The following is a 14,478-nucleotide window of genomic DNA, read 5'->3' on the forward strand; positions in this document are numbered from 1 at the left end:
AGTAAGCAATTCAAGGGGTTCATGAAATTACTCAAAATGGGCTTCCTGCCTCCCCATATGTTATTTCTCTCTTCCCTTTTTATGCAGAGACTCCTTTCATCTGTAGAGCTAGGGAGATTCAATCACCCTTGGAACTGTCAATCTCCTGAGCCAAGATTAGAAAGGACAGCTTTAAACTTTCCCAGCTCTAGATCAGATTAGCTCTAAATGTAGATTTCTACTGTATGAATACAATCACTTCTGTAACTCCCCAAATTACAGGCCCCACCTATAAAACCATTTACATATGCAGTCTTAAGTGCAGATACCCAAAGGTACAATGATTGTGCTTAAACAGAACAAACTAAGGACAGAAGCAGCCCATTTGCCATTTAAAATGCCACTGTACTTACACAACATCTTTAACCTTTGATTTATAAACAAAGATTAGGGCAGCAAGCCTAACAATACTTAAAAAAGACAACCCCATTTTAAGACTACATTTAAAGAGATCATCAAGATAAAAAATGGAATATGGATACTTAGAATTTCCTGCATTGTACTGTTTCCATTAACAACTGTAATAGAGCACAAACCATAGGGAGTTCAATCTTCCATCTTAGTCTTATCTCTGGATTTCTCTGATTCATAATAGGGATTATTGCTGGTTTTTGTTTTTGTTTAAAGCCTTTCCCTTAAGCAGGCTCCACACCCAGTGTGGACAAAATATTTATCTCTCCGGGTGTGCCTGGGTGGCTTAGTCATTAAAGTATCTGCCTTCAACTCAGGTCAAGATCCCAGGGTCATGGGATCAAGCCCCGCATCTTTGCATTGGGCTCTGCTCAGCAGGGAGCCTGCTTCCTCCTCTCTTTCTGCCTGTTTTCTCTGCCTACTTGTGATCTCTGTTTGTCAAATAAATAAAATCTTAAAAAAAAAAAAAAAAAAAATATATATATATATATATATATATATATATATATATATATTTATTTATCTCTCAGGGCACCTGGATGGCTCAGTCCATTAAAATGTCCAAAATTCTTGATTTTGGTTCAGGTCAGATCAAGTCCCATCTTGGGGGCCGTGCTGGGTGTAGAGCCTGTTTAAGATTCTCTCCCTCTTTTTGCCCCTCCCTCCCAAAGTTAAGTAATTAAATAAAATATTAATCTCCCTTTAAGCCCCTCATTGCAATGGCTCTGTAATGGGCATGGATTCTACTTAAAAAGAAAAAAAAAATTATTTCCCTAGGTTTGCTGGCAAGGAAAGCAAGGTTTAATTTTTTTAAGAGTAAGGGAGAGACTTATTAAGTGTCTATCAGTTTAATTTTTTTTTCTTTTCTAGTTTAATACTTTTCTAAATCTCTTGAGCAATGCAGGTTTAGAAACCTAAAGGACAAGACAGGTAAACAGTATCTCTTCTGAAAAATCTGAATAAACTGCTTGAAACTATTTTTGTATTAGAAAAACTGTAATACTGATTTCTCCATGTCACTAGTCATTAATATAAATTACAGAGAAAAATTCAGAAGCCAGGATTTGACCAGAATGCAAATAAACATACAATAGAAAATACATAAATACAATACATACAGTAGAAAAAAGATTTTTTAATTAAAATCACTAAGTTAATGAAAAATGCCAATTTGTACTTAGAGATTATGATATCAAAATGTAAATATAAACATATATGTACACCTGTATACCCTCATAATGATTCACAATAATACAGTAAAATAGTTCCCTGATAGAAAAGCTATATCACTTTTCATTTAGCTTTCTATTTGGCATTACTTTTAAAGTAAATATGCTTATACCAGAGTTAACAGGTACCAAATTAGTAACATTATGCCTATTCTCAGTAGTAAACCTATTCAGTTTTCTAGTCTTCTAATCTTCTTAAATACATTATATTGACAAGTCATACACACAGAACCTTTTTTGTGTGTGATCTGGAATAATTATGGCCTAAAAAGTTTGAATATGATTTCCACTTCAATAAATATATAGTAGTTGGCCTGGTATTTACTCTGAACATAAGCAAAAAGTCCAAATTCTACTTGTTTAAATGTAGCTTTGTTATACACATAGTTAAGGAAGCAACTACACCAAAAAAGCTTCAAAGCAGTCAAATTACCCATTAACTTACAAGGTCCAGATATTTTTAATACGTTCTGATTACAGGGTAAGAGAATGATAAAGTTTCTGATTATCAAAGTTACAGGGGCTTTAGATTTCTGGTGCCTAAATGAATCATTAAATGCTCAAATCCTATATATCCTGTTTGTATATGCCCTTTATATGCCCTTCAAGTTATACTTGCTTGTATGTATCATTCTCAATTGGCAGTAGATCATATGCCATTGCCTGAAAGGTCAGTTCATGCAGGACAGTGGACACAGGATCAAAGCCACGATCAATTATTATGAGCTGGGAATGAGTTTTACCCTGGAATAACAAGATAAAATTATCTTCAGAAACTTCAATTTCTTTGTGTGAACACCTTGTTAATATCTCAGAAAACAAAAGCAAACTTTTCCTAAGTTCTGTCTCATTCTTAAGAATGTGAAGTTCTATTAAAATGGAAAAATCGGAGTGGCACAGTAAGGGAAAAAAACAAGACTACAAAAACAAAAGCTTTCATAATTAGATTAAGGGGCTATATACAATAAAACAATATTGTGAAAACTCATTTTTAAAAAAGAAACATTTGCCCTGCACTAAAATTCATTTTCTTAGGAATTCAGCTCCATAAACTAAAACTGATAGAAATTATGAACAGCAGTTACTACTAAGAATCTAAGCACATGTGCTAAGCAAAAAATAAGTCATTAAATTATCATAGCAACCCTGTGAGGCAGTATTATTATCTGCATTTGATGAGGGTATTAAGCTTAAAATTCAGTAACTTGCCCAAATTACACAGCTAGTAAGTGGCAGAATGGAGATTCCAATCCAGGTCAGTTTCACTCCATGCCTGTGCTCTTAACTGTTATACTATTAAAAAGACTATACTGATGCCAACGAAGATGGCAAATCAAAATGAAAGTCTTGTTATTAATTTACAAACATCACTAATCATTAAACAGTGAATAATAGTTCTGGGAAAGGTATTGTTATTATCAGTATCTTTGATACTTCATTTCAGAAAGTAATAAATTCTTTGGGTTATTATTTAAAGCAGTAAGAAGTAACTATAACTCCATGCAAGTGATAAATCACTAAGTTCTCCTCCTGAGACTAATACTACACTATAGGTTAACTTGAATTTAATTAAAATCTTAGAAGAAAAAAAAATAACTACAACTCATTAGACAAACATTTCCTATTTATTTACATAGATGAGACTCAGGTAAATTACATGAAATAGACCTTTAAAAAATGTTTAATTAACTGTTTACTCATTTAAACCTTGAGCCAGTATGGTACAGTGGTTAAAAGCACATACTCTGGAATCACACAAATCCAAGTCTTGACCATTATCTTGCTGTAAGACTTTGGACAAACTGTTTAACCTGTTAGTATCTCAGTATTCTTGTTTGTAAAACAAAATAAAACTAGAACTTCTGCTGTGTAATATTATTGTAAGATTTAATGTAATAACACCATAATACATTTAGTAACTAGCACTTAGTAAGCCTTCAATATATCTAAGTTGTAAGTACTCAAAAACACAAACAGGAAAAAGTGCAATATAAGTGTTATATCAAGGCTTGGGGTTATGACAATATGTGGAAGGAAGTATCATTTGACCTGAGGAGCATTCAGGAAATGCTTCTAAAAGGAGGTGACACTTCATCATGTCTTTAAGCGAAGGAAAAGTATCAAGTGTTTGAAGGAAAATTGGAAATGACAATTTTTGTGTGTGTGTGCCTTTTGTCTTTTTTTTTCCATTGAAATTATGAAGGACAAAAGGATATTTACTAACATACTGATCATATATCTCTTCCCTCATTCAACATACTTTACTGACTATTACATTACTATGCTATATACCGAGCCACTGTCTTCTTAACTATAACCAGAATGGCTTTCACCAGACCTCTAGTAACTTTTAAAGTTCTAAACTAACATTACATCTAAGCTTACACCCACTCATTCCAGTGCAGTTGTCTGTGAATTTCCCTTTTTCATTATGCCTCTGCCAAAGAATCTGGTTATCTAAGCAATAATGTCCCTCTTCTATAATACTGTACTTGTGCTTTAAGCTAAAGAGTCTATTCCTATGTGGTGCATTCCAAGATTCCAGTTAGAAAAAGTTTAAGCCCCTGCCTACATTCCCATTACATGCTATGTATTATTCTTTTCATTCCACTTATTAAATAACACTGTATCAGTGGTTCCCTTGCCCATCTCCTCTTAGTTCTAACTTAGCAACAATTTCTTCCACTCATTTCATATGGGTCCCTAGCCCCCTAGCCCCACCTCCTTCCGTCTCCTCAGATTCTTCATTCTCTAACCCAAGCCTAAATGCAGTAGTCTCCAAATCCCAATCTTAGTCTCTGATTATATTATCTTCATAAGATAACAACTGCTGCCATTTATTAAATTCCTATATGTGCCAGAAACATTATTTCACCTAATCTTCACACCAACCAAGCAAGCTATACATTTATTTCATCCATTTTATAGATGAAAATACAACTGAAAGTAGATAATTTGTGCAAAGTCAGACCTAGTAATAATAACTGTGTTTATTGTTTACTCAGTAGTAAGCATCATTATGAGAACTTTAACAGTAAAAACTCATTTAACCCTATCTCTACTTTAAAAAAGATATTCTTATTTTTACAGATAAAAAACCTTAGAAAATTACATAAGAAGTTACATAATTTAACCAAAGTGACGTATCTATGAATTAAATGGCAAAGCCAGGATTTGGATACAGTGCTCATTTCAAAACCTTTATCTTCCCCACAAAACCACACTATTAAGCTTTCAGCTATCATCTACGTTAATGATTCCCAAATCAGTACTGGAAAATGAACACTAGTTTTTGTTGTTGTTGTTTATGAAGAAATAAGACAGACTTTGTGCATAATCACTATTTGCCTTTTATACACTACCTTTATTAGGCTCTTTTCATCAATCTTGTAGTAGTTTTCAAGTTTTTTTTCAACAAGCTGGGCAAGCTTACTGGCGTTATCTAGAGGTTTACTGAAAGTGGAAAAAATGTTCAAACAATTATCTTTCTTTCAAAACATGTTATAATATCATAAAGCTGAATTCTAAAATTAAACAACACAATTTATTAATTTAAAAGACTTTATAAACAGAGTTCAGATAATAATATATCAAATATAATGTTATACCAATTTGTCTGGATTTTACAAATGTAGACCTTATCATATGTACTTAAGACTTTCTTAATGTAAAAAAATAATATAAATAAAATTGCAGTTCCCTTTATTCCCTTCCCAATTCCTAGGTTTCTCCTCTACCTCTATCCAACCCCCAATGGCAACCACTATCATGAATTTGGTGTGTATTCTTCCTGTTAACGCTGTTATATATATTTACTATTTTATAAATGTTTAATAGTATATGTTCTATATATGTTTGAGATCTATCTATGTTGACATACATCAGATTAATTCATTGTATTCCATCATATAATTATACTGGATTTCATGCATTCATTCCCTTAAAGATAGACATTTTTTTAAAAGATTTTATTTATTTATTTGACAGAGATCACAAGTAGGCAGAGAAGCAGGCAGGGGCGGGGGCAAGCTCCCTGCTGAGCAGACAGCCAGATTCGGGGCTCGATCCCAGGACCTTGAGATCTTGACCTGAGCAGAGGCTCAGAGGCAGAGGCTTTAACCCACTGAGCCACCCAGGTGCCTCTAAAGATAGACATTTAAGTCATTCTTAATTTCACACTATTTCAAACAACCCTGAAACAATTATCTTTGTAAATAAGTCTCCACGTACGTTTTTCTACATCTAAAAGTATAATTGCTGAGTCATAAAGTATATATTTTTTACATTTTTAGATATTAGCATATTACTCTCCAAATTAGTTGACCTATTATCCTTCCTCCTAGCAGTGAGATTTCCCAATGTTTTCTCTAACATCTAATCAGATTTCAAATATAATCTTTTGCATAAAATTTTTATATCACTCTCTACTAAAATGATAAAATCACAGTCTAAATTACATCTTCATGACCAGTTACATTTGTGTTGCTTTTGAGTCTACAAGAAAAATGCTGGGAAAGGCTCCTCAATTAGCACACCAATCTCAAAAACAGAAGGTTGTGAGGGATTCAAAGTTAAAAGACTCTTTAGGTTTACTACCTTAAAAATAAATAAAGCAGCAACTACATATAACAATTTATTACACATTTTGCTTTAAAATGTTTTCAAGGGGAAGTAATTTTATGTTTGAATTACACTTTAACAATCCATAAGATATAACTGGATTATTCTATAACTATTGTAGTAATTCAAGACAGGTCCATTGGTGAGCTTTTAAATTATTAATTGGTTATATTTACTCATCCTGAACAGAGCCAACACCAAGAGCAGAAACTTGAACAGCAACTGAACTCTAGCAGAAGATAAACCACTTAGCTCTCTATTCCCTGAGTTCAGAATGTAATTAGTTTATCACCTATAAGAAAAAGAATGTTTTCAGGGCGCCTGGGTGGCTCAGTGGGTTAAGTCTCTGCCTTCGGCTCAGGTCATGGTCTCAGGGTCCTGAGACTCTCGGGCTCTCTGCTCATCAGGGAGCCTGCTTCACCCTCTCTTTCTCTGCCTGCCTCTCTGCCTACCTGTGATTTCTCTCTCTGTGTCAAATAAATAAAATTTAAAAAAAAAATGTTTTTAATATCTGATGTATGTATGAGTAGAGCTTATTAGGTAGCATCTGAATTAAGGAGATTTGTTATATTTTTCTAAGTAATTAACAGATTTTTTTAAGAGTAATGTAACTTAAAGTATCACATTGAACAGTTCAGCCAACTAACCCGACCAATGCCAATGTTTAAATTAAAGAAAATTCTAAAAGAGAAATGAGCGACAATGCTTATTAGTTGTACCACTGTATATTTACTATTATCATTTTATTGGTGCCATTCACTATTCTGAATGCTTTACAGAGTTCATAGATAAGGAAGCTGAGGGCAAAAGGGCTACACAGCTAGCAATTAGCAGAGATTAAAATCCAAGCTGGTTACATACAAAACAGATGACTCTCAGAACATAATGTTGAACGAAGAGGCCAGAAACAAAAAAATATCATATGATTCCATTTTCACCAAGTTCGACATCATGCAAACCTAAAATATGTGTTAGAAGTCAGGATAGCAGTGACTTTTGGGGAGGAGGATGGGGGTGGTCATCAAGGGGGATCATGAGTAGAACCTCTGAGATGCCATGTATGTTCTATTTCTTGACCTTGATGGGGTTAGTGGGATATGTTCACTTTGGAATGATTTATCAAGCCATACACATATAATTTATGCAATTTACACTAAATTTTATTTTTAAAAAGCAAATAAATAAAGGTACATAGTATTAAAGTCAAACTTCATCTCTTAAAAAAAAAAAACAGTAATCTATTTAAAATGGCCACTGGAATTAGATACTATAAATACTTTGAGGGACACTTGGGTGATTCAGTTAGTTTGGTGTGTCTGCCTTCAGCTTGGTCATGATCGCAGGGTCCTGGGATGGAGTCCCACATTCAGACTCCTTGCTTGGGGGGAGCGTGCTTCTCCCTCTGCTTGCCACTCCCCTTGCTTGTGCTCTCCCTCTCCCTCTCTGACAAATAAATACATACATACTTCAACACTAAAACCACTATTCAGATAATATGGCCATTCAAATTCAGTGAAAATTTAATAGAACATTAATTTTAAGACTGTATTCTCTATATGGCAATAGAGACATTTCCTAAACGTTCCTTAAACCCATGAAAAAGTATTTGCAAATCATATCAAAATAATTTTAAAAAAGAGTTTATTTATTTATTTGACAGAAAGAGAAATCACAAATAGGCAGAGAGGCAGGCAGAGAAAGATGGGGAAGCAGGCTCCCTGCTGAGCAGAGAGCCCAGTGCAGGGATCGATCTCAGGACACTGAGATCATGACCTGAGCCAGAGGCAGAGGCTTAATCCACTGAGCCACCCAGGTGCCCCATACTAAATTTAAGCACTGAAATTTAGTAACAGAGGCTATAAGTTGCTCTGAAATTTCAATCTTAAACTTTATTTTTAAAATTTTTAAAAAAGATTTTCTTTCTTTATTTGAAAGAGCAAGCGAGCACAGGTAGGCAAGAGCATTAGATAGAGGGAGAGGAAAAGCAGGCTCCCTGCTGAGCAGAGAGCCCTGGGGCTCGATCCTAGGACCTGGAGATCATGACCTGAGTCAAAGGCAGATGCTTAACCAACTGAGCCACCCAGGCACCCCTCAACCTTAAACTTTAAATCTTCTATATATACAGCATAATTCTACATGGACAATAAACTGCAAACCAATAAACATAAGCACAGAGACATTACCTACCTCTACACTGGAGACCAAGCAGGAAGCATAACAGTGTTTTTTACCTTTTAAGTGTTTTTTAAGTGTTTTTTAAGCATAATAGTGTTTTTTACCTTTTATATCTTACTCCAGGATTTTCATCCAGGGTAGCACACACTGTAACTATCTGCTCAGCCATTGATTCCATAACGGCATCTTTTCCATTTGCATTACTAGGGTCTGGACTGTAACAGTAATAGAATGCATCTGGTACATCAAGAGTATAAACCTAAGTTAGGCCAAGAAAAAAAAAAAGGTCAAACTGTTGTTAATTTGGTGATGTAATGAAAAAAAAAATCAATCAAGGAAAATGCAGCTATTATTTGGAAATCAAAAGAAATTACTTGCACTAACCACGCTGATTCCTGAGACCACTGTGTCTTTACCTTAATCAACTCTCATTTTCTCTCTGTCCTCTTGATTTCATCCTTATTTCTTTTCTCACTCTCTCATTTTCTCCTTAGTCTACCTCTCTCCTTCAGTTCTTGTTTCATATATAGATTGTACTGTTTGTTTTTTCACTACCTGTGCAACAGATGAAGGAATCTGAGGTAGTCAAACTAAAATAAAAATCTAATACCTGGCACAAATATAACAAAGACAAAACTGGTCTATATATTTGACATACATTAAAAATCTTAATCTATTAGAGAATAACCTAGAACCTTTCCATAATTGAGATGTTTCTTTAATTCTTTAGCTTATACTCTTCATGTCTTTAAAATAGAAACATATTTTCCAAAATCACAGTATTGTGCCAGACATAGTAATTGGTCTAATCACAGATATAATGAAACCTCAAAGACACAGTCATTCAATTAACAAAAGCATTTACTTATGTATAAAGAACTGGATTAGAGATTTACTATTATTGTGTTATTCGAAGAGTACAAAAGAAGTTCTCTAATGGGGGTTGAAAGTTCTCTATTAAACTTATTTTTATTTTTCTTTTTAAACAAAATATGTTAGCATATTTTGTAGCAATTCCTCTTAGCCTTAGGATAACGTATTGAGTGAGTGTAAAAATAGGTATGTAATAAATATTATAGGTTAACTACTGAAATATGAATAACCCTCCTTGTGAAAGTTTCCTTTCACTGTACAGTCATTCATCTCTCTGAACCTAACACATAACCAAGAGCAACAGGCTGAACGCAGAATGAGAGTTAGCCATAGCTAATCCACTTCTGTCTGTGTTGCTCAAAGTTTTGGCTGTTGTATTAACTTCCAAAAAGCACTCCTTAGAGTACACTATAACACAATGGTAGATAATATCTGTTCAAAAATACTTACTGCCCTGGGAAGACATGAACAGACATTTCTGCAAAGAAGACATGCAAATGGCCAACAGACACATGAAAAAGTGCTCAACATCTTGGCATCAGGGAAACAAAAATCAGCCACAATGTGATACCACCTTACACCAGTCAGAATGGCTAAAATTAGCAAGTCAGGAAACAACAGATGTTGGGGAAGATATGGAGAAAGGGGAACCCTCCTACACTGTTCGTGGGAATGCAAGATGGTGCAGCCACTCTGGACAACTTAAAAAGTTGAAAATAGAGCTATTCTACGACCCGGCAATTGCACTACTGGGTATTTACCACAAAGATACAAACGTAGTGATCTGAAGGCGCATGTGCAACCCAGTGTTTACAGCAGCAATGTCCACAATAGTCAAATTATGGAAAGAGCCCAGATGTCCATAGACAGATGAATGGATAAAGAAGATATCGTATATAGATACAGTGGAACATTATGCAGCCATCAAAAATAAAATCTTGCCATTTGCAATGATGTGGATGGAACTAGAGGGGAGTAAGCTAAGTGAAATAAGTCAGTCAGAGAAAGATAATTATATATGATCTCACTGATATGTGGAGTTTGAGAAATGAGACAGAGGATCATAGGGGAAGAGAGGAAAAAGTGAAATAAGATGAAACCAGAGAGAAAAACCATAAGAGGCTTTTTTTAAAAAATAAATTTTAAATTTTTTATTAACATATAATGTATTATTAGCCCCAGGGGTACAGGTCTGTGAATCGCCAGGTTTACACACTGCATAGCACACACCTTCCCCAGTGTCCATAACCCAACCACCCTCTCCCTAATCCCCTCCCCCCAACAACCCAGACTCTCAATCTCTGGAAACAAACTGAGGGTTGCTAGAGTGGAGGGGGGCAGGTGGGGTGGGGTGGCTGGATGACGGACACTGGGGAGGGTATGTGCTACGGTGAGCACTGTGAATTGTGTAAGACTGATAAATGACAGACCTGTGCCCCCAAAACAAATAATATATTATATAGTAATTTAAAATAAAGCCTTACTGGCCTGGGGCACCTAGGTAGCTCAATCAATTAAGAGTCCGACTTGATTTGGCTCAGGTCATGACCTCAGGGTTGTGAGATCAAGCCCTGGACTGGGCTCTGCACTGGGTGTAGAGCCTCCTTCAGATTCTCTCCCTCTCCCACCCCAACACCCTTGCTCTCTAACTCTCCTCTCTGTCTCTATTCTTAACAAAAAATACTTTCCTTTCCTAAAGGGCCTCTCACTCACTGGAGTCAGCCTTGGCTATGGTCATTGTAATATGAATAGAAGTGACATGTGCTACTCCCCCTCAAAAGCTTTAAAAGTCATTCTGCATACATGGGTGGGGGAAGCCATTGTGTGACTCCACCATTTCTCTTTTCCCTCTGCTATGTCCCAGACAAGGGCTGTTCCTTCAGCCTCAGTGCTGGAATGAAGATATACAGAGCAAAGCCCCAGGCAAACCATAATGGACAATAACATGAATGAGAAATAAACTTGGTTGTTGTTAATATACTGAGATTTAAGGAGCTGTTACCACAGTTTAAATTAATCTAAGCTACCTAATATTCCAATGAACCCAAGAGAAATTTGGAGTTGGTTTTCATTCTACCCTCAAATTTTTTCCATTTTCTTCCTTTTCCTCTTCTCCACTTTCCATCACCACCATTACATGTTCCTTTAAACTATTACCAAATACTTTCTTCAACTTTATGACCCATAATCAGCTCCTTAAATAAAGACTTTCTCAGGGTGCCTGGGTGGCTCAGCAGGTTAGAACCTCTGCCTTAGGCTCAGGTCGTGATCCCAGGGTCCTGGGATGGAGCTCCACATGGGGCTCTCTGCTTGGCGGGGAGCCTGCTTCCTCCTCTCTCTCTGCCTGCCTCTCTGCCTACTTGTGATCTCTGTCAAATAAATAAATAAAATCTTAAAAAAAATTTAAAAAATACTTTCTCCATCTCTATCTATTTTTCTTGCTAATCTATAATTGGCTTAGCTCTATTTCTATGTAGACACACTCTAGTACCCTCTATACTAACTACACCAGATTCTTTGTACTCCCTAAGGTCCACTGTAATGAAACTCCCCTATATTATTGAATGCTTTCCATCTAACTGCTTTAATGTGTATGTGATAGCACTAATTATCTTAAACCCTCTGAGAGGGAAAGAGAGAGGTTTCTTTAATTTCTGACTCAAATTCAAGAGTGAATCAACCTCCTTCCTCTCCATGCAACCTCTAAATGTGCTTAACGTCCAGCTTTTCTTTGGAGCACTATCATATCTGATTTTGACAATCTCTCCTCAGTGATTTCCTGACTTGTACTTTTCCTTAAAGACATTAGGAGGAGTTCCATGGTCTTCTGTATCAGTGCATTTTCCACCACTATTCTTGGTGGGACCTGGAGCCTCCTACAACACAGTCCCAATCTACCTTAGAGATAGACTTATCTATTGTATCTTCACTCCTTATAATCTGTACTACTGCTGTTTCTCTGCACTTTTCTGCTTCTGTATCTTTGCATTCAGGCTATTTTCACTTTCCTCTTCTTTCCCTCTTCATTACTACCTTATGAAATTCTATCCATTCATTAAATATTTTCTCATTCTCCTAGTATGAATTAATCTCTCTTCTCTTGTGGTAGACTGTGAGCTGCCTCCCCCAAAACCACTCTTCCCTTAATTTTCAGTAACCATACCAATTCTTTGGAGGAAGCAGCTACATATGCCTACATAAAAGACTACATTTATACACTTAAGTATACCCACATGACTAAATTTTAGCCAACAAGACATAAATGAAATCTATATATTTCCTTTTTTCTCTCTTTCACCCGGCTTCCTCAAATAAAGATGAAATGATTCTACAGTTACCTTGGACCATGAGGGTCATGCCTAGAGTAGGCCCTTGACAATTCTGTAGAGCCAGCATACCAGCCATACATAACCCATTTCCTGACTTCTTTTACATTAGGAAAAAATAAATTTCTATCTTGTTTAAGCTACTGAAAGTAAATTTTTCTATTCTATGCAGTTAAACCTAATCTTAATTGATATCTTTTTGAAGATGTATAAATTCTTTGGATTTCAATTATAGCACTTGTGTGTGTGTAGGGCATATACCATGCCCAGTAGAGCAAACCACTTGGCATCTAGCAGATGATGTCCATTGCACAAGATCTTGATAAATGTTCATATACGCCTACACTCATAGCTCAAACCACTTAGTTGTATTTAATTTATACCTTCACTCATAAATGAACAAGAGTTCAAAATATTTTCACTATAATTTCTCCGTAACAGTTAAATTTACTAAGTAAACCCTCGGAAGATATTTATCAAGGAAATAAAGGCAAAACTTGATAAGGGAAAAAAAAAGTAGACAGGACCTTAAATAATCACAACATTTTGCAAAGACCAGTAAGAAGATTCTCATGAGATTTCTCTATATAGACAAAGACAAGTTATTTCCATCAACAATCAAATTGGTCAGAAAGCTACACAAATCTCTCCTTCAAATACAGCAACTGCAGAATTTTAATGAATTCTGAGACTAAAACTATATTTACCATTTGTACAGCAGATGCTCTGGATATGCTTGTAATATTTCTCATACTACCATTTATATCCCACATCATTTAGGAAGCCTATTTCACCCTACATTAACCTTACATATCACATTCAAAGGAATAGGTCTAAGGTAACCTTTGGAAACAGTCTAATGTTAAACAGGTATCTTAAAATTTTATGATTTGGATTTTAATTTTTCTTTGCCCAAAACAGCAACAGCTTAAAGGAAAAAACCCTTTTCTAGGACCTTCCTGTCTCTTAATATATTGACCTTATAGTTCCAAACAACAGTGAGCTATTACAATTCTATGAAATGCTAGAATCCAAATACAGAGAACAGAGCACATCAGAGCTGAGCAATGTACTAGCTGTTTGATTTGGAGCAAGCTACTTAACTTTTTTGATTTCCCCATCTTTAAAATGAAGATAGGATTACTATCTATTCATAGAACTATTATGAGAATTTACATGAATATATTTATTGAAAACAGGAAAGAGTCTGGCACATGGAGAATACGATGTAGGTATTTCCTATCACCATTATTATTATTAATTGAAGGCTTATAACTATTCCAATGTCAAAATGAACTTTAAAAATTAAAAATTTCATAAATTAAGATAATCTCTATAATGTTATAGAAAATATTTATTGATGAACATTTGTTTTAATATCACAAATGGTCACAGAAGCTAAAACGATTTCTTTTGAGTCATCTGACATAGACTGCTCAAAATCTTTTGATTTCATAATCTAACAGTGCTGTAAAACTTGACATACACAGCACTTAGCAACAGCCATGAAATTTAAGCTCCACTTTCATGTTCTCTTCCAATTTATGCTCATATCCTTTCCCTTATCATGAGAAATGATTATTTGTGGATTGTTCAAAATCACCAAATACACATACTAAAATCTATTATGAACTAAAATTAAAAATAAAGAGAAAGTACCTGAGACTCAAGTGGAATGAAGGAAATATTTATTTCTTTACATCTTCTTATTGACTTGGAACAAGAAGCTTTAATTTTGTTAAAGAGACTATCAGGGCAAACTGAGAGAGAGGAAGAACAATCAAAACATGTAACTACATCTAAAT

The 14,478-nt window shown here is 35.1% G+C and overlaps 1 protein-coding gene across 3 annotated transcripts in view; it reads right to left on the minus strand.

Annotated features, from left to right (window-relative positions):
* Positions 1 to 14,478, minus strand: part of STXBP3 (syntaxin binding protein 3) — a 61,708-nt gene that overhangs the window by 24,424 nt on the left and 22,806 nt on the right. For all 3 annotated transcript variants that reach the window (XM_082687591.1, XM_082687592.1, XM_082687590.1), the window contains exons 6-9: positions 14,333 to 14,433; positions 8,579 to 8,733; positions 5,042 to 5,132; positions 2,299 to 2,423 (exon numbers count right to left, since the gene is read on the minus strand). In XM_082687591.1, the coding sequence (XP_082543717.1) occupies positions 2,299 to 2,423; positions 5,042 to 5,132; positions 8,579 to 8,733; positions 14,333 to 14,433 (472 nt within the window). The remainder of the gene's footprint in view (positions 1 to 2,298; positions 2,424 to 5,041; positions 5,133 to 8,578; positions 8,734 to 14,332; positions 14,434 to 14,478) is intronic.

Source organism: Mustela nivalis (genome assembly GCF_964662115.1).
Source record: "Mustela nivalis genome assembly, chromosome: 10".
Classification (NCBI taxonomy): domain Eukaryota; kingdom Metazoa; phylum Chordata; class Mammalia; order Carnivora; family Mustelidae; genus Mustela; species Mustela nivalis.